We start from the raw sequence: 21,144 nt of genomic DNA on the forward strand, positions 1-21,144 counted from the left end.
CGTTCAAAGGGGTGTGTACACATTCGTAGCAACGACGTCACACGGGGGAGTGTACTTCCCGTGTCGTCATCGCACGGATGCGATCTGTTAACATAAACAATATAATAGATTAACAACATTTGGAATGAACCACGTAGATCCATACCGGACAATTCATTTTATAAATGTGAAAAGGAGTATGCATGAAGGTATGGGATTCAATATTAAAGACATACGGCTGATATGTAAATATGTAATTATTTTCAAAAGAAAAGAGAAAGGTCTGACCTTACATTCAAGCCTGCAGGAGTTCTAGTGCCCAGTTCAAAAATCCAAAAGGCTTCACGTTTCAGGAGAGTCCTACGTCTGTCCCCTCCTCTTTTTCCCCTATGAATCTTCTCTAAACCAAAGAAACGGAAAGCAGAGATATCACCTGTATGAATAGAGGCGAAGTGTCTGGACGCTCCGGACATGTTGTTTTCCATGCTTTTGGAGCAGTCTCGTATATGCTCTGCAATCCGAGTCTTAAGTTTCCTAGTAGTGCAACCTACATAGGATAAGTTGCATGCTTCACACCTAATGACATAAATTATAAATGTGGTATCACAATTAATAAATGTTTTGATCAGGTGCGATTTGGTGTCATTGTGAGAAGAAAAAGTAGTCATTTGTTTTGCGAATTGGCATACATTGCATCGTGTCGACCCACAACGATAAAAGCCTTTTGTGCTTAGCCAAGTTCTGTTATCATCTTTGTTGGTGCAATTCTGAAAGAGACTAGGGGATAATTTTGAGCCCAAAGTGGGGCCCTTTTTAGAAACAAAGTTACAACCATTTTTAAGTATCAAATTCAGTTTATCATCTTGGTATAAGATTGGAAGGTTTTTCCTTAAAATGTTTATTATAAGGGGAAAATCTACACTAAACTGTGTAGAAAAAGTAACATTGGAATGTTGTGGTTTACTGGAATTACATTTGTTTCCCTTGGTTTTTAAAAGATCCTGTCGATCCTTAGATGCAGCAATATTGAATGCTCTATTAATGGACCATTGTGGGTAGTCCCTGGACAGAAGTCTCTGACCTAGGAGTTTAGCTTGATTCAGGAAATCCGACTCGTCTGTACACGCTCTCCTAAGTCTAATGAATTCCCCTACCGGTATGGCTTTAATCGTGTGGGCTGGATGGCTGCTATTCGCACTTAAAACTGTGTTCCCCGCTGTTTCTTTTCTGAATAAGGTCGTTATGACTCTATGTTCTGATACACAACCCTTTAACTTGAGGTCCAAAAAGGCTACCTCTCTCTTATTGGATTCAAACGTAAAATTAAGGTTGGCATTATTGGTGTTTAAATGGGTGACAAAGCCTGGCACGGACGACACATCCGGTATGTCCGGTATGGATCTACGTGGTTCATTCCAAATGTTGTTAATCTATTATATTGTTTATGTTAACAGATCGCATCCGTGCGATGACGACACGGGAAGTACACTCCCCCGTGTGACGTCGTTGCTACGAATGTGTACACACCCCTTTGAACGGTGATTGGTGGTTGATGGTTTTAAATATTTTACCTCTGTAGTAGATTATATGCCATGACTAAGAGCACGGACGTGCTCGAAACGCGTAGGCGATACCTCTACCTCACCGCAATTTTTTAAGATGACCAAATAAATTTCAACGTTTTAGAAGATGTGCCGCGTCTGCTCCTTTTTCCAAAACCTATGAACCTTGCCTGCAGTCCAAGCGGTGGGACGCGAGCACTCCACGCACGTGACAGCTATACGTGATTAAAAGATTTTCTCGATGTGGACCCCTTGAAAGAAGCGTGACGAGTGGGTGAGCTGCATAAAAAACTTTTTTGACTACTTACATATTTGTTGTTTGGACGTGTGCATGCTCCCCAGTCACTGAATGGTTTTTGGGGATTACCGGTGTAACTGATTGGCTACACATATCATCCACAGCGGGATTTAATTAATTATACCTACCTGATTTCATACCACGTTTTCCTTCATCGAAGTAATTGTCGAGGAAATTTCCCTTTGGCTCAAATATCAACATGGAATCTGATGAAACACAACCAGCCTTCATCACGGAGAACACATTGGACGCCAGAAACCGCAAACTAGCGGAAGTGTTCAATGTGAATACAGACGTAGTAGCCACAAACTCCGATCTGAAGACTAAGATGCATCAATTGGAAAAACTTTCTCTCCAAGAATTAAGGACCTGGTGGGACCACAATTCACTTAATTCATACCTGTTGAAAAATATGATCCCACGGGGCCTAAGAATGAGAAAAAGACCAACCACAGTCTACAGCGAGGATTTCCTGAAAAAATGGGACAATATACTTTCGGACTGTTCATTTGCCTTAATTAGGCTTATAGTGGAGGAGGAGGCTTCTAAACTCCAAACTCTGAAACAGGAGATCAATCGAATGGTTCCTGACCTGGATCAATATAAAGACTTACCGGAATACTTACAATTGAAAGAAAATCTATCGATGGCAACAACTAAATTGGAACAACATATAATGGAAACAAAGAAAAGAAAATTCTTACGTGATTCAGAGGATTACACCTCCGGCCATATCTATACAAAAAGACCCTCAAAAATCTCGACCCCACGATCGATATTGAAGAAGAAATATAGGAAACGCAATAAAGATAAAGGAGCTATGAAAGTTTCTTTTAGTTCATCCGAAATGGACTCAGACACCTCAGCCGGTGAACTGGATAGCTCTCACACTTCTTCTAGGAACACTCCCAGACAAAAGCCGCCAAAAAACAGACCAGGAGAGCAGGCCGTAAACACCGGAGATACCGTTTCAGAACAGAGTCGCGACTATGTGACGAGAAGCAAGAGGAAAGGACAACGCTGACTCACCTCCCTCGGGAAAAGGGGGAGTCAGGGGACAGTAGTTTCTTAAATTTATCTGCCTGCATTTTTTCCAGGGACCAGATCTGTGTGCTCGAAAAGGGCTTGAATTTTGCACCTTCAGAACGGTTTAACGTCTTTAACACATTGTTAGATGTAAACCGTTTTGTTAGAACCCTAACAGTTAAACGGCATTTTTTTGAATGTGATGTTAATTCGGACACCACATACCATCAAAACGTTGAGATTGAAAACGAGTACACGGACCTGGGATTCAAGGACCAGTGCACTCTTTTGGATCTCAAAAATCTTAGAACTACCACTGAGTGTGAAAGACATATACATACAATACCTAACATATCCTCCAACAAATTCTTTTATCCGGTCAACGCCAGAGTACGGGCGATGGATGAATTTCAACAAGTTGTTGAGCGGGACCTGATAAATTTATATAGAGAGGGACATCCACCACAGGGTGACAATTTAGCCCCACGTTTAAAGAGAGCCCTCACTGAGTTAGAGTCTAAAAAACAAGTCGTTATAAAAATGGCAGATAAGGGGGGTAAGGTGGTAGCTTTGGATAGAAATCTATACAGGAAACTAGCCATGAGCATTTTGGACGACAAACAGACATACAGAAGGATAGATACAGACCCTACAACGACATTTCAGAAACAAATTACTGACATTGTACAAGAGGGGATAGCCCTAGGCATTATACCCGAAAACAGTAAAGATGCGTTCTGCCCCCCTCACCCAGTCATACCAATATTCCATGGGTTACCCAAGATCCACAAGAACACCTTCCCGCCTTCTCTCAGACCGATTATATCGGGAATAGGATCATTGAATGAGCATCTATGCGAATGGCTAGATAGGTTATTGCAACCTCTGGTCCTAAAATTACCGGGTTACCTGAGGGACAGCAAGGAGGTTCTGAGAGTCTTCAACAATTTTGTGTGGGAAGAGGGGTTTACATGGGTTACATGCGATGTCAGCTCCCTGTATAGCTCCATTCCCCATGACCTTGCATTAATTGCGTTGGCACATCACTTATATAAATCAAGTTTATATTCTGTAGAACTATGTGAGTTCTTGATTGATGTGACGAAATACTTACTCACACATAATTTCTTTTCTTTTGACGGTGTCTTTTTTGTACAGATCAAAGGGGCGCCAATGGGGGCACGCTTTTCACCCTCATTGGCTAACCTTTTCATGTCATGGTGGGAGGAGGAATTTATTTATTCAGAACTGAATCCATTTTTGGGGAGCATTGCCTGGTACGGGCGATACATCGACGACATACTCATTGTGTGGTCGGGGGATGTGTCGTCCGTGCCAGGCTTTGTCACCCATTTAAACACCAATAATGCCAACCTTAATTTTACGTTTGAATCCAATAAGAGAGAGGTAGCCTTTTTGGACCTCAAGTTAAAGGGTTGTGTATCAGAACATAGAGTCATAACGACCTTATTCAGAAAAGAAACAGCGGGGAACACAGTTTTAAGTGCGAATAGCAGCCATCCAGCCCACACGATTAAAGCCATACCGGTAGGGGAATTCATTAGACTTAGGAGAGCGTGTACAGACGAGTCGGATTTCCTGAATCAAGCTAAACTCCTAGGTCAGAGACTTCTGTCCAGGGACTACCCACAATGGTCCATTAATAGAGCATTCAATATTGCTGCATCTAAGGATCGACAGGATCTTTTAAAAACCAAGGGAAACAAATGTAATTCCAGTAAACCACAACATTCCAATGTTACTTTTTCTACACAGTTTAGTGTAGATTTTCCCCTTATAATAAACATTTTAAGGAAAAACCTTCCAATCTTATACCAAGATGATAAACTGAATTTGATACTTAAAAATGGTTGTAACTTTGTTTCTAAAAAGGGCCCCACTTTGGGCTCAAAATTATCCCCTAGTCTCTTTCAGAATTGCACCAACAAAGATGATAACAGAACTTGGCTAAGCACAAAAGGCTTTTATCGTTGTGGGTCGACACGATGCAATGTATGCCAATTCGCAAAACAAATGACTACTTTTTCTTCTCACAATGACACCAAATCGCACCTGATCAAAACATTTATTAATTGTGATACCACATTTATAATTTATGTCATTAGGTGTGAAGCATGCAACTTATCCTATGTAGGTTGCACTACTAGGAAACTTAAGACTCGGATTGCAGAGCATATACGAGACTGCTCCAAAAGCATGGAAAACAACATGTCCGGAGCGTCCAGACACTTCGCCTCTATTCATACAGGTGATATCTCTGCTTTCCGTTTCTTTGGTTTAGAGAAGATTCATAGGGGAAAAAGAGGAGGGGACAGACGTAGGACTCTCCTGAAACGTGAAGCCTTTTGGATTTTTGAACTGGGCACTAGAACTCCTGCAGGCTTGAATGTAAGGTCAGACCTTTCTCTTTTCTTTTGAAAATAATTACATATTTACATATCAGCCGTATGTCTTTAATATTGAATCCCATACCTTCATGCATACTCCTTTTCACATTTATAAAATGAATTGTCCGGTATGGATCTACGTGGTTCATTCCAAATGTTGTTAATCTATTATATTGTTTATGTTAACAGATCGCATCCGTGCGATGACGACACGGGAAGTACACTCCCCCGTGTGACGTCGTTGCTACGAATGTGTACACACCCCTTTGAACGGTGATTGGTGGTTGATGGTTTTAAATATTTTACCTCTGTAGTAGATTATATGCCATGACTAAGAGCACGGACGTGCTCGAAACGCGTAGGCGATACCTCTACCTCACCGCAATTTTTTAAGATGACCAAATAAATTTCAACGTTTTAGAAGATGTGCCGCGTCTGCTCCTTTTTCCAAAACCTATGAACCTTGCCTGCAGTCCAAGCGGTGGGACGCGAGCACTCCACGCACGTGACAGCTATACGTGATTAAAAGATTTTCTCGATGTGGACCCCTTGAAAGAAGCGTGACGAGTGGGTGAGCTGCATAAAAAACTTTTTTGACTACTTACATAAAGATCTGGAGAGCTTTGCATTATTTGGCTATTAAAGCAGAAAAGTTAGAACTGAACCAGACTGAAAGAAGCACTAATAGTTGAGTGGACTATGGAAAAGTTCAGGTATGGACTATGGAATAGTCCAGCAGATATTTTTGCACATAGGTTACTTTGAGCTGTGTACTCCAAATCAGTGGTCACCAACCTTTTTGTAACCTACAGAAAAGACATTTTTTTCAAGAACAACCCCCCAATAATGTCACTTGTGGAAGTTGACACTGCCAAGCAGTAAACTGTAAACTTTAGTTATACGTCAAGGGCCTCTCAATCTACCACCACACACTCCCTCACCACTTTGTACAGACTGTGGACTACAGAATGGGAAATGGTGGTTTATCTACAAGTTGAAACAATTCCCCTTCCAACATTCTGTGGATTACAAAGCTCTGGCTTGGTTGCCAAAGTTACCAATTTCCTAGAACAAAAGTCTAAGATGAAGGAGATAGAAGTCTTACGTTATACATATATATGTATAAAGATTTAAACTTTTGCTCCATACCACACAACTCTGAGCCTGGCTGGAAGTTACAAGGAAACAATACATTTCTCCACTTTATTTCTACTGTATTAGTGTCCTCATGATACTAATACGATCCAAATCTGTGACAAACCAGGGAGCAATAAGTGGGTTTCTAAAAGGTTCACCATTGCTGCCCTATATAGTAATCATACAAAAAAGTAAGCATAAACCGTCTAAACATATTCACTATCTAATAAACACTGATTACTTGTATATGAGTCCTTGTACTAAAAAGTACTACGAGTACTTGTACTAAAAAGCTTATCTCTTCATAAAATGTCTAATAGAAATTGAAAGAGAACTGAAATGTCTCTATACTGAGTACCATGAGGAATTCACAAAACTTACTAAAACTGTTGCAAAATACTTTCTAGTTAGAAAATGTTTTAATATAGCGAACCAACTTAAACAAACCTTTATTCCTGCTTACCTTACACTATTTAGGATTTGTTTTGGGGTCTTGTCATTTTCTTGCGCCAATCTCATCATGTCTAGAACTGCAAGAGCTAAGCAATGCTCTTGAACATCAATGTTAACAGGCATCTGTATGTGACCATTTATAAAATCATTTCGATACTGCAAAGACAAACAATAATGGAGTCAGTTTTGTACACAGAATCCTACTGATATTAATAAATAAAGAAAAGTTGTTATTCCCAACACAACACCATCTGTACAAGAATGTGAGTTGTTTTAGGGCCACAAACAACAGATCCATGGTCTGTTTGCAGCCCTTTTGTCATCAGCATATAATGTTTGCTCACATTCTGATGACTGCTGATGATCTTGAAATGCATACACACATACTAAGACAGCCATTATAAAGTTTACAGTAATGCATACATTCCTTAGCCACATTTTTCCTGCTCCTCTTACTCCAACCCACACAGTATAGTTAACCCCCCGCCCCCTTAGTTACCCCCATCTCCCTCATATTCAGGCCATCCTCATATTGTGCCCCCCGTAACTGCCCTTGATGCTGTGCCCCCCAGCAGCTCCCCTTCATACTGTGCCCCCCAGCAGCTTTCCTTCATACTGTGCTCCCCAACAGCTTTTCCTTCTTACCCCCCAGCAGCTCCCTCTTCTTATTGTGACCCACTGTCCCAAAGCCACTTGTGTCTTTGGAAACAGTCTATTTGGGGAGCGAGGGGCGGGGCTGACCTGTGGTTGGGGTGGTGGAGGAAGGAGGTAGCGTTCTGCCCTTCTAGTCCCTATGAGCATTTCTTGTCAGGACCAGTAGGCAGGACGAGAGGAGATGTGTGGGACAAATACCAGGCAAATGTCCAGGGCAGAGGGACAGCCACAAAAAACCAGGACTGTCCTGCCGAATACAGGACGTCTGGGAGCTATGAATAATCTGGATAGGGAACAGTATGCTAAATAGAACTAGTGATTCCATGACAAAATCCAGAGCTCCCAAAACAGTAACGTACTTACCTGAGCAAAGAGATAATCTATGACCTGGTAGCTGAGAATAGGCTCAGGAGTCATATTCATGATGCTGCAGCGTGTAGATTTTTGTTCACTTGTACCAAGCCAACCTGGAAAGAAGAACCTTAACAAAAAGGTAAGTAATACAGAAGTAATTATGAAGAAAATGTACAGCTAAATAGGATAATTTATATACATTCATGATTTATACAAGTAGTCACAAATAGTCCAAATTATAAAAAGAAATTGTGTTTATTTGCATAGTGTTTAAACTATCAAGCCAATGCAGTAAAACTTGTGGCAGCTCAGCAGCTGTCTGATCAATAACTGAAGAAGGATGAAAAGCATCACAAAGCTATCACCTTTGCCATCTGTGATGTGATTTAATCTGTTGAATGATGGCTCACGATTTTAACACAATACAATAAAGGATACAAGAAAATTGTTTGAACACAAAACCTATTGGGGCACTTTTACTTACCTGGTCCGCGGAGTTCACCGAAAGTGCATTGTCTTACGATAATGCACTCTGCCGTGATTCACAAAGATCGTGCACCTGATATCCTGCATGTGTCGGATATCCCACTCAGGTACGCCGGAGTTCACCTTCTTCTTCCTGGTGCATGTAAGTGCTTGGTCTTGCAACACAATTTGAAAGTTAAATCCTGCGCTCAGTCCGAATTAATCGGATTGTCCGGCGGCATGCCCCCCGATTTCTGTGTCGCGTGGAAGCCAGTGCAGCTGCGACACAATCCGATTGCGTGTAACACAATGCCAGCGCAAACCCCTGTTAAATACCTGTCAATGTCGTGCCATCCACAAAACCATTGGAAAGTCCAACAAAAGTGTGCACGCGGACCCTTAGTAAATAAGCCCCATGGACTCGATTATAAGCCTAGGGTGGGAAATCCATTAGTCACAGTCTCCACCCAATATATAGCCAGTCAGCCTCCTGTACCTCAGTCGATAGCTAGCCAGCCCTCTGTCCCCCACTATATAGCGGGCCAGGCCTCTGCCCCCCAGTATATATCTAGCCAGCCCCCATTATATAGCCACCCCCCAAGCACCATACTAGGGTATATCAAAAAATTAACTCTGTACTCACCTTTTTGAAAACCTCCCCCCCTGCCCCCTGCTTGCCAATATCATAGTCTGTGCATTGCTAACGGGCACGGACCTGACGCTATTGGGGCTATTAGCAGAAGAAACTTAAATGAGTAATTTGATAAAAAGTTCCAAAGGGCATATGGATACAGAATATAATTTTGACAACACTAATGTGCACACTATTATATGTATGTATATATATATATATATTTTTTTTTTTTTTTTTTTTTTTTGTTACCACAAAAATATTCGCACATATATGTTTATGTACATCCAAGCATTTGTAGTAAAATATATAATATAATTTTGGGTTCTGTTCACTTCACTAGATTACACTAGGGAACAAACAGGTTATTGCTCAAACCTTTACACATTAAATAACTCCCAAATATATAGTGTATATAGTGATTGCTGGGGGAGCTGTATACAGTGATTGCTGGAGGAGCTGTATATAGTGATTGCTAGGACGCTTAATATAGTGATTGATTGCTTTGGGGGGGGGGGTACATTGCTGTTCACTGTCTGGATTACATTTAATGGGGGCCTCCACCAGATTTTGCATCCCGAGGCCCCCACCAACCTTAATCCGCCCTGTATTTTGTATTTTATACTACATGGCGGCATGCTGGATGTATTTTATACTTCTTGGCGGCATGCTTTATGCATTTTATACTACATGGCGGCACGCTGTATGCATTTTATACTACATGGCAGCACACAGTATGCATTTTATGCTACATGGTGGCACGCTGTATGCATTTTATACTACATGGTGGTATGCTGTATGCATTTTGCATTGCTTTATTTTCACACCAAACTAATACGATGGATCTGGTACTGACACTCCCTGATATATTACATACATGGGGGGAGTATCTCTCTATAGCTCGGCTCGGGCAGCAGAAAGGCTTGGTTCATGCCTGCCCCTTACTTTACAATTTTACTCAGTTTTATTGCTGTTTTAGCTCCTATAACTTAGTGGTGGTCATTGTAAAATTCCAGAGTGTGGGCAGGAACTCTCTAAGCATATACACCATGATTCCTCTGTGCTGACAATCTGGTAACATTATCAGGGTCCAGGTTTATCTACACTTTTATTTAGCTTCTGAACACTACCTAGTATCTGACACAGAAAAAAGAGAGAGGAGACAGATCAGAGATGATAGATGATGAGATCCCAGGACACTCTCCCGCCCTGCTACATCTGAGATATAACAAACACTGTCAGCTCTGCTAACTCAGCTATATCACACACACAGTCAGCTCTGCTGTACCTCCTTCCCCTGATATAAAAATCTCATAGCTTTACTCTCCTGACGTTGCGGTTTGCCAGCAGGAAATGTGGGAGTCTGTGTGTGTGAGAGATCGTCTTGGAATGCAGGGGGAGGGGCAATGCAGAGACACTGCAGTGTGAGACAGGACAATCTATTCATGAGAAAAATCTGCCCTGCCCAACCATAAAATCAAAAGATTAACGGTCGGATCGCATGGCAACCGAAATTGTGTACCCCAGGGCTGATAGAGACCGGTTGGAATTATATCTGTGAAATGCTGTATTTTTGTTAATAAGTTAGAGAATATGTTATTTTGTTATCCAGAGTATATTTAAGAATCTTGTCTGTGTGGGAATACCCCTTTAAGAGCTACTACTTTGCCATCCCACTGTATATCCAACTTAGTGAAGTTTATTTTAGAACGGTACTATTATGCCATATGTCACAGTCTATGGGGATTAGTCCCTTAGGACTAAGTAAGTGGACTCCCTGGACCACCGCGGGAGATAACAACCTTAGCCACACCCGGGAGCGGAGTCTAAGTGAACTCCTGGTCTTCGCCAGAGCCCGCCGCAAAGCGGGATGGTCTTGCTGCGGCGGGGAGTCACCAGGTCGCTCCACGGGTGCGACTAGGCCCACGGTGGCAGCCAAGGTAGGGACACGGGGACCACGGGAAGGCAGGCAGGACCACGGGAAGGCAGGCAGGACCACGGGAAGGCAGGCAGGACCACGGGAAGGCAGGCAGGCAGGACCACGGGAAGGCAGGCAGGCAGGACCACGGGAAGGCAGGCAGGACCACGGGAAGGCAGGCAGGACCACGGGAAGGCTGGCAGGCAGGAACACAGGACACCAGGACCGACACAGGACACCAGGACCGCCACAGGATAACACGGAACAAGGGGACACCACGGAACACAGGAAACCGGGAACACGGAAACTCAGAGGCGTCTGGAAACGCTCAAGAAGGCTTTCTCCTCAGAAGAATCAACTGAAGATCCGGCAGGGGATGCTGGGAGTCGCCAGGCTATATAGCCGAGCCAGGAATGCCAGAGCCAATAAGGAGGACGCTGGCCCTTTAAGGCTGGGAGAAGTCTGCGCGCGCCCCCTCTAGTGGCAGGAGCACGCGACTGCATGGAAACAGCATGCGGCCTACACGCTGGGAGCAAGAGTGCAGGCCAGAGCCAGGAGAGGTAAGTGAGAGCTGGGGGAGCGGGGACCGCGGCAGCAGGCATGGGTACACCCTCAATCCGTACCGAGGATCGCGGGTGTAACCGTGACAAAATACCTTAGACCTGTGGGGTAAATAGGCCTTACTGTGCAATAGTTATCTTTTAGCAGAAACAGGGATTACTCTCGATAAACCAAGGTAGGAGTACATAACTCTAACCCACCACTGGTTACAGTACTTGATTGACAGCCCCTGCTGACTTCCAAGAATTAACCACTAGGCTAGATGGTACTGTTTCACTGTAGAGATACCTAACTCTTCAACACTATAATTCTAGACACACAGTTGGATCCTGCTAAACACTTTCCTTGTATCCGCTCTTTCAACAACCATCTTCAGGGATTCTCTGATACTCTCTTAGAAAATGTGTCAGACTGTTCAGCACCTTCAAAGCCTGTAGGTGTAACCTGATTATCCACTTGTTTAGGATTTCCTACGATAAATAATCCCTCACCTTTTGTCTTTATCTATCCTCCAATATTGTGAACCCTAACCCGAAGGGCCTTTATCAAATGGACAGCAGAATTAATTGTGTAGACCCAGGCCTTATAGATCTAAAAGCATGTTTAACTGGCTCACAGATCTGAAAGATGTCGAAACGTGTATCCTCGTGTTGGAATATGCATTTTATACAATAAAAGGAACGTTTTTTTAGCAAAGACTCATTGTGGAACTCCTTCTTGCAGTGCTGGTCCTTACTATATTTCACAGATCTAAAAGGGTCCAAAGCCAGTCAGCATGCTACCGACATTGGCCCAAAACAGAAACAGTCGGAAGGAAAACCTAGGAAAATTAATTTCAGTTCAGTGCTAATTAAATTAGATCTTAATTGCATGTACAGTGGACCCTAGGCACCTCAGAACATAATTGTTTGACCTTATTACAAAACTGCAATAAAGATGTTTAATAATACATGTGAATTTAATGAAATTTCAATTAGTGTACTACAATGAAGCCTGTTACCATATGGTATACATGTATTCTAGCCTTTACATGCTGTTTGTAGGCTATTTACATCTGCATTGATAACATGTAGTGGTATCCGTGAGTAGTTATATATCTCAGCTGTCTGAGCCATGTTTTAGTACTCTATTTGCAACCTGTGATAAAAGCAACTACAAATATTAGCGTTTAGAAATAGATTAACCTCTTTTCTTCATATGTTGTAAAGGTGGTACATAACACAATGAAAAACAAGTCTATAAGGTGATCCATGGTTGAATGTGAAAGAACAATATCGGTGTCTAATGTATGCTGCGCTGAATAAGTATTAAATGTGGTACAGCAAAAATAAATGTGAATTTTGGAAATGCTTGTTTTCTCATTATTTTTGGGTTGGTGGGTCCATCTTTTTTTTTTCAATTGGATTTTTATTTTTTCAACGTTTTCCCCAAAATACAAATATATTACAATACACCCAGTTATCATAGATACAGGACAGTACATTGAAGGGCGGAGTACTCAATACTGTGCAGGTACAATCTCCAAAAACAAAAAAGCATTTCCCTCCCCAACTTCTCCTTCCCTTTCCCGTTATATCCCCTTTCTCCAAAGTTTCCCCTCTCAGGCGCCACAGCGCATGCAAAACTCCTGGTTATTTACCAGCTCATATCTGGACCTGAACCTGAACTGGCATTGGAAAACACGGGCTGTTAGCTGTATCTTCCTGCTGACTCCCTGTAACACCCCATGTAACAGTTAAATGCCTGCAGTGAGATTCCATAGTAAATGCCTGTAAGGTCCTGTCACAGACAGAACCTTACAGGCAGTGTGTCAGCCTATGCAATTGCATCAGTATTGCAGCGTGTTATTTTAATGAAAAGTAATCTATCAGTAATTGAAAAGTTGAAAAAGTAAAATTAAAAATGTTTCTAAATAAAAAATAAACTAATAAATTAATAAAAATGCCACCAAAGCCCCATTACATATAAAATATCACCACTATCTGTCTGATAACTAAATAATTTTGAATGATGAAAATGGCCAATTTTTCATGAGTTTCCCATTTTTAAATTTTTTTTAAGTAAATAAATGCAAAACTTATCAACCAAAATTTACCAATAACATGAAGTACTACATATGATGAAAAAATCTCAAATCTCAAAATCACTTTGGTAAGTTAAATTGTTCAAAAATTATAACCATATAAAGCGACGCATGTCAGATTACAAAAAATGAGGGTGAGCCTTAAGTCAAAAAGTCTGCGTCCTTAAGTGGTTAAAGGAAATCTACTACCAAAATCAAGCAATTTAAACCAGGAACAATGACTGTGGTAATCTAATTTTATTTGTTATACATGACATCCTTCCTTCTAAAATCAACTTTAAAATTATGCAAATAAGCCATAAGGGCTCTCTAGGGTATAACTAGAGTTCCTCCATGCTGCAGATTCACAGGCTGTTACAGTGTGCAGGAGCACTCCCCCTTCCCACCTGTGCTGAAACTTAATCTTCTGCTGTGAGATTAAATTAGGCAGAGGAAAGGGAGAAGCCTCTGAAGCAAAAGCAGTGAGGGTATCAGGTAACACCCCCAGAGCACTTCTGGCTCATAAACATAATTTGAAAATTTGAGAAGGAAAATGATTTGAGAAGGAAGGAGGCCATGGATACCAAATATATGTACCACAGTCACAGTACCTGGATCGGTACCCCTTGTTTATCATGCTTGATTTTGATGGTAAATTTCCTTTTATAGTTCCAGTTGAAAATGTTTTAATGGCTGAGGAGGCTTGTGACAACATCCAAAAGTGAAAGGTAAAATTAGGCTAATAGAAAAAACTATAATACAGCACCTGATGCGATATACCACAGCATGAGTTATTCCGCCATCCACAATGAAGATGTGATTTGGATTGTACCAAGTCTTCAGGTCAGGAGATGCCAGTGCAAACAAAGAATGATAGATCGGCAAGATTCCTGGATTTCCAGATTAAAATGAGAAAAATCAATAACATAGTCAAAAAAGAACACCTTATTTCTCTTATTTCTGTGTTTAAAGGATAGCCTAATAGTTCACTTACAATTACAATGTGGAGTATTCCAATAACTTTATCCAGTGCCATATCCAAAAAATTTTAAATAATTTGGAAATTGTGTGTTACCAATTGGCATGTATGTAGGGGCATAGCTTAGTTGGCTTAGTTGCCTATTGGAGACCGTATAACTACCAGGCAAGATTTGTAATATGGCGGCTTAGTTACAACGGCTTACTTTTATGCATTTGTATGTACTGTAGCATTTAAGGTTTTTTTTCTCATCATAATGCTAAATTACCTTGAACATGTATGTATGTAATTGTCCTGGAAAACTGGTTGGTGGTGATTTATGGATGTAAATCCTTATGTAACGTACCATTTACTAATTATGTACTCACCACATAACTTTGCAGCTGCAATGCATAGCTCTTCTGCAGAATACTGTCCACCAGAGAAGGCGATGTGTGAATCAGACTGTGAGCTGGATGGTAAGGAAGCTGTATATAACAGCAGTTTAAGAGAGCCTGTGGCAGAAGAGTAGGAGCTGCAAGAGTGCGAACCACAGAGGAGTAGGGCATCTTCACCAGACATCTATAAAAACATGTGACATAAATTAAAGGTCAGTGTATTATGGCCCAGAGACACAGTACTCCTTGAGTGTCCTCAAAGTATGAGCCAAACAAAGAGATCTGCAGAGGGGTACCTTATGAGCAGTGATGGACTCGGAGTCTCTATCACAGTTATGTCTTGGGCCTCCCTAATGCAAAGCTCCAGTCTATATTGCAGAGTATGGAGTTTCCTATAGATTTAAACTCAGTGTCGGACTGGCCCACCAGAGTACCAGACGATCCTCCGGTGGGCCCTGGCTCAACCCAATACTGAACCCAGAGGTCCATCAGAAAACACCACAATTTGGAGGCTGCTAGAGTATATTTCCTGGGAGATAATGAAGAGTGGGCCCCCAAATTGATTTTCTCTGGTGGGCTTAAAGAAACCCAGTCCAACACTGTTTAAACTGTGTAGGCAACTTCTGGTAGCTCCAGAAAAAAAAATTTCCAGTGACAATTGGATTGTCAAAATTTTTTGCTGTAATGTGACCAAGGATTATGAAGAAATACAGCTGATCATTGCAACCTGAAACTAAAGTAAATCTATTAGAGAATTTCACTAGAGGTCACAGTGGGCAGAGATGTCTGTCTGCAATGCGGGTAGTCTGTAAGGGGATAAACTCTATACCAAGAGGTATAAAATAACATAGGCCCTATCCATCCAGACCGTAAAGTTATCACTTTACTGGTTTTCTCACCTTTATAAGTTGAGGTTTCAAGAAGTTTTCTAGGTGAAATGATACCAATCTATTGTGGGTTTCACAAATTTCACAATTCTTTGCTGTTTATTTTTACCTACACCAAGTAGGTGGGGAGTGGGCTGTGGCTGCACTATAACATGCACCAGGATCCACGCACAATTTATAGCAATTCTGTGCCAGGCAAGATCCGGTGTACAATCAAGGCCCCTTTAAGACTGCATGTCCAGTGTGTGTTTGTGAATAATAATAATAAATAATAATTCTTTATTTATATAGCGCACACAGATTACGCAGCGCTGCACAAAGCATGTCAAATTTGTGAAGTACAGAACCCGCTTTGCACTCTGACCTATTGTATTCAAGGGTTTTGTCAGACTTAGATTTTTTTCCACGCTTACAAGCACAATTTTGTAACACACGTTAAAATCTGAGCATGCTCTACTTTTGCAAGTCATGCGCGTGAAAAACACTGCATACAAGTCTATGGATGACTTTATTATTGACTAGTCTGGTCTAGGGAGTTCTATTTCACCTTGATGAATGGGGAGACTGTTCTAAACCTTTTTGTTCAGGTGCCAAATCATTAATCCCTTGCACCACAAACTTATATCTCACTGAAAATTCAAGCACACTTCTTGCCCGACCATGCGTCCCAAATTAGTACATGCCTGCCAATGTGCCCAGTCATGATAAATACTAGATAAAGACCCTATCTAAACAAGGCGCTTTTTCAAGTTTATGCAAATGCAATTTGAACACATTTACACCACATTTCTGTAAATACAATTTTCAGTGTGATGTTTGCACTGAGTTTACATCAAGGCATCATTACACAGTATTTACGTATCTTTATACTGTGTTACCATAAACGCAATATGAAAGGGATGTTAGACTACGTTCAGGAGTTGTATAAACATAGGGGCTCATTTACTTACCCCATCAATTCGCGATCCCGCGGCACGTTGTTCGACGTTGATTCGGAGCTTGCCGGGATTCACCAAGGTCGTGCGCCCGATATCCACTAGGTGTCGCTGCTCCTCTGAAGTCCGACGAAGTTCACCTTCTTCGTCCCGGTGTATGTGAGTGCTATTCTTGCGACACAATTTTTTTCTTTAATTCCGCAGTTTTTCGCAATCTGTCGGGTTTTCCAACGGCCACGCCCCCCGATTTCACGAGAAAGCCGGTGCCGATGCGCCACAATCCGCTCGAGTGCCCCAAAATCCTGGGACAATTTGGCACAAATCGGAAATATTCAGGAAACCCTACGAAAATGCGCGATTCAGACTCTTAGTAAATAAGCCCCACTGTGTTAACATTGCACAGATTTAAACTGTTTATGTAAACACAATGTGAACGGGATGTTAGGCCAAGTTCACGAGTTGTATATACATAGTGTTAACATTGCACAGATTTAAACTGTTTATGTAAACACAATGTAAACACCATGTTTACACCACATTCCGTAAACAGGTGTATCCAAGGACAACTATGCCGTTTCTAAGGAACAAAATGGCAACCTTTATGAGAAATTATCTTCACAAAGGGACATTTTTTTAATAAACTGTAATTGAAGAGAAGTCTTTATGTGGCAATATGAATGCTGAGCTAAGAATGGTTTTTTGAAAGAAAACAGTTTTTGGTGTCTAAATCTGGAGTGGAGTGAAGCAAATAGAGAGGAAGAGCAGCATCTCCCGTTAAGATCCACATCTGTTGCAAAACTGCATCAGAAAACCTCAATGTGTGAAGCCTGACAGTGATGGTTATGTGTTTGGAAACAACCTACTAGAGATGAATCTGCAACAAAATGCAGAAAAAAATAAGTACTTCTTGTTTATATCACAATGTTACTGATGTGGGTATACCCTGGGCTAGGCCATAGTATACCCTGGGATATAATCTGGGTTAGACAACTTTAACCCTGGGTATAGTCCAAGCTGGGTGTATAATCTGGCCTTTTACACTGGCCATGTTTGTGGCCCCTGAGCCGCATGCAATTGTTTAGGGCAAATCTGACCATTTATAAAATCTTGTTCAAAAACCCGAATGTGTATTCTTACCCTAGGGGCCATGTATAAAATCCTTTTGGGTAGCTTCTGAAACAGGTCTGAATGTGGAAAATACACTGTTGATTACAATGATTTATAACATTTCATAAGATTTAATTATTAATACCTACATGACAGGATCACCTAGAAAAGAAACCCATAATTAGCAGCACGGGGACAAAATGTCTGGGTTGCTAATTGTGCACGATCTCACCACCTCCCTTTCCCATGCTGGTAGACGGAGGTAAAATTACGTGCAAAACGTGAATAGATTCTTGTGTGAAGCCACCTCGCACTCCCATGCTTCCAGCATGAGAGAGGGAGGTGCCAGGGTTGTGCATAATTAGCAGCCTGGAGCACCAAGCATGCCGTGTTCTGTGCTGCTAATTATAACTTTCTTATCCTGGAGTATCAAAATCAGCGATGGGAGTGAAAAATATTTTTTTTTATGTATTTTAGATGGTTGGTTTCCTTTAAGGGTAAATTTTTATAGTCATTACTTTCTTCTCCTTTGCATTAGAGTATTATCGATCATGACCAACCGTGCAAGCCTATAGATCATAAAAATTGAATTATATCATATCTAGCAGTCTGATTTTGTTTTGCTCTCCTACAGACAAGAGTTTCCCTATTACTATCAGCTCTGGCTTTAACATAGGGAGTGTAACAAAATTCTGTCGGACTTTGCATGATAAATGTGGTGCTAGTCCGACAAATGTGTCCTGTGTGCCACAATGGTATCTCGGACACTTCTTAAAATGTTTGCACTGAAAAGAATGTGCAAAGTTCGAAAGATAACTGGCACACGGGCTTCAATAAATCTGGGCCACTATGTACGGAGAGGGTGTACAGGATAGGGCTGCCTAGGCAGGTATGCTTCCTGTTTATGCAGTCATCAGCAACAGGTTAGTAACCTAGACAAGCAATTGCCAAACATCTAAACTAGGCAGGTATGCTTCCTGTTTATGCAGTCATCAGCAACAGGTTAGTAACCTAGACAAGCAATTGCCAAACATCTAAACTATCGGGATACGAAGGCCATCATACAACCTAACCTAACTAGTTACTCTGCAGAACTTACTAGGAAAAGAAGTGCCATCAGTGGCCTTTACGCAAGAGGAAGTGGAAGGTTTAACTCACCCAGATGGCTCAGTGGGCATTCAGAGGAGGACACGTCTACAGTGAAAAGTATCCAGGCATGGAAAGACTCTACGCCACATTCCGATAGGAGGCAGCAACCAGTCAGCCTGAGAGCATCAAGTGCCTCTTCCTCACCGCGGCATCGAGAGTAGGGATTCCATGGCTCACCGGCTAGCCGCTCATAACCAGTAGAAAAGGCCCTACGGTTCCTGACATAACCGTAGTTGTAGGCAGAATCAGGGCAGTAGGCTGTGTGCAGTATAAGTTCTACAGATGTGGTCTCTGAACATGTCTGACAATTGATGAATAAACTAAAAGAGACTCTCCCGCATGCTTATATTGCAGATGAGTATGCCTATTTGAAAAATGTCATGTTATTGACTAGATTTACTGTTTTTGTTTATGAACTGTTTGTGTTTTATTGCAAGCATACTCCTATACACATTCTGCTGGTCAATGTTGGAAAGAGGTGGTGGGTGTGGTTACCATGACTGGGCTGCTATGTATATCATACTCTAGTACCCATCACGGTCAGATCCAAAAATGTACTGGGAAACTGCCCACTTTGTGTTAAAAGGTAAATGTATGGCTCATCTAAGAAACTTGAAGGCCAAGGCCACCACTAGTAAAAAGCTGCAAACAGCATAAAGCGCTTACCTCTGTGTCCAAACACTAGGAATGGAAGGCAGCCAAAGGAAACAAGTCAAGAAAACTGCTGGCACACTTGCCAAGGGGCAACGACCAACTCCCCATGTGTTATGAATAAGAGATAATGCTGGTGTAGTACACACTAACCCTGCAGAAATAGTGGTTGTCTTTAAGGAGTTTTACAAACAACTGTATTCTAACCCCAACCCAGATAGTGAGAGCAGGACTTTTCTGAGTTCTGCCTTCCTTCTGACGGTAACCGCAGAGCAGTTAGAGCAATTAAATGCAGAAATATTGGTGGCGGAGTTGGAAGCTGCAATCAAAAGCTTAGGATATCATAAGATTTCTGGGTTAGACTCCTACCCTGACGAATTTTATAAAATCTGGTATTGAAACCAATAGCAGATTACTTTAACCAACTGTAAACAGGGACTCCCTTGCTTTCACAGACCAATTTGGTATACATAAAAGTCCTCCCAAAGTCAGGGAAAGATGCAATGCTTCTAATGTTGTACAGACTAATATCTCTTACTAACCAATACCTTGAGACAAAATTTTAGCAGATAGACTTTTTTACATTATGCCTCATCTTATAAAATCATTGCAAGTAGGGCTAATCAAGGGTCACGCAACAGCATACAACCTATGAAGGGTCCTGACAGTCCTTGATGCACAAAAAGCTTTCAAAAACGTCCGCTGGTACTGATTTCACAGGCTCTTGAATGTATTTAGGATTAAGGTGCGCTTTAGCAGTTTACTCAGAACCACAGTCAAACTAGCAAAACTCAACCCGCCAGGGATGCCCACTCTTAACCCTCCTTTTTGATTTAGCCATTGAACCCCTGGCATGACGGTTGCTGAACCCAGCAGAATGATTGGGCATCTGTGTGGGGAAAAGCGAGGTGAAAACGGCATTGGTTTGATTGGCTGGTTTGACATGTTTTTAACATGGTGGAAGAGTTTGGGGCTGTTTTGGAGTCAACCTGAGAGTTATTGGGGCAGATTTACTTACCTGGTCCATTCACGATCCAGCGGAGTGTTCTCTGCGGTGGATTCGGGTCCGCCCGGGATTCACTAAGGCAGTTCCTCCGACGTCCACCAGATGTCGCTGCTGCGCTGAAGTTCCCTGGAATGCACTGATCTTCAGCAGGCCGGACCGGGTGAAGGTAAGCGCGAGTCCCGCAACACTTTTTTTTTTAAATGCGGCGGTTTTTCTGAATCTGTCGGATTTTCGTTCGGCCACTCCCCCCGATTTCCATCACGTGCATGCCAGCGCCGATGTGCCACAATCCGATCGCGTGCGCCAAAATCCCGGGGCAATTCAGGGAAAATCAGCGCAAATCGGAAATATTCGGGTAACACGTCGGGAAAACGCAAATCGGACCCCCATTATGTCTAGACCCCTTTCAACCTTTATTGTGGGCCAAATGGGAATCCACAGGTGTCAAGATAGTATCCTCCAGCATAAAGTGTCTGGGCATTCAGATAGGAAAACATCTTTAAAGTATAAACTATAACGCCCTCAAAGTAAGGTTGTTGGTAAAC

At 41.8% G+C, this 21,144-nt stretch overlaps 1 protein-coding gene across 3 annotated transcripts in view; it reads right to left on the minus strand.

The window, feature by feature from the left end:
- JAK3 (Janus kinase 3) overlaps positions 1–21,144 on the minus strand; it is a 156,343-nt gene that overhangs the window by 85,769 nt on the left and 49,430 nt on the right. For all 3 annotated transcript variants that reach the window (XM_072156843.1, XM_072156833.1, XM_072156824.1), the window contains exons 2-5: positions 14,856–15,048; positions 14,275–14,398; positions 7,881–7,998; positions 6,874–7,019 (exon numbers count right to left, since the gene is read on the minus strand). In XM_072156843.1, the coding sequence (XP_072012944.1) occupies positions 6,874–7,019; positions 7,881–7,998; positions 14,275–14,398; positions 14,856–15,048 (581 nt within the window). The remainder of the gene's footprint in view (positions 1–6,873; positions 7,020–7,880; positions 7,999–14,274; positions 14,399–14,855; positions 15,049–21,144) is intronic.

Source organism: Engystomops pustulosus, chromosome 1, assembly GCF_040894005.1.
Source record: "Engystomops pustulosus chromosome 1, aEngPut4.maternal, whole genome shotgun sequence".
NCBI lineage: Eukaryota > Metazoa > Chordata > Amphibia > Anura > Leptodactylidae > Engystomops > Engystomops pustulosus.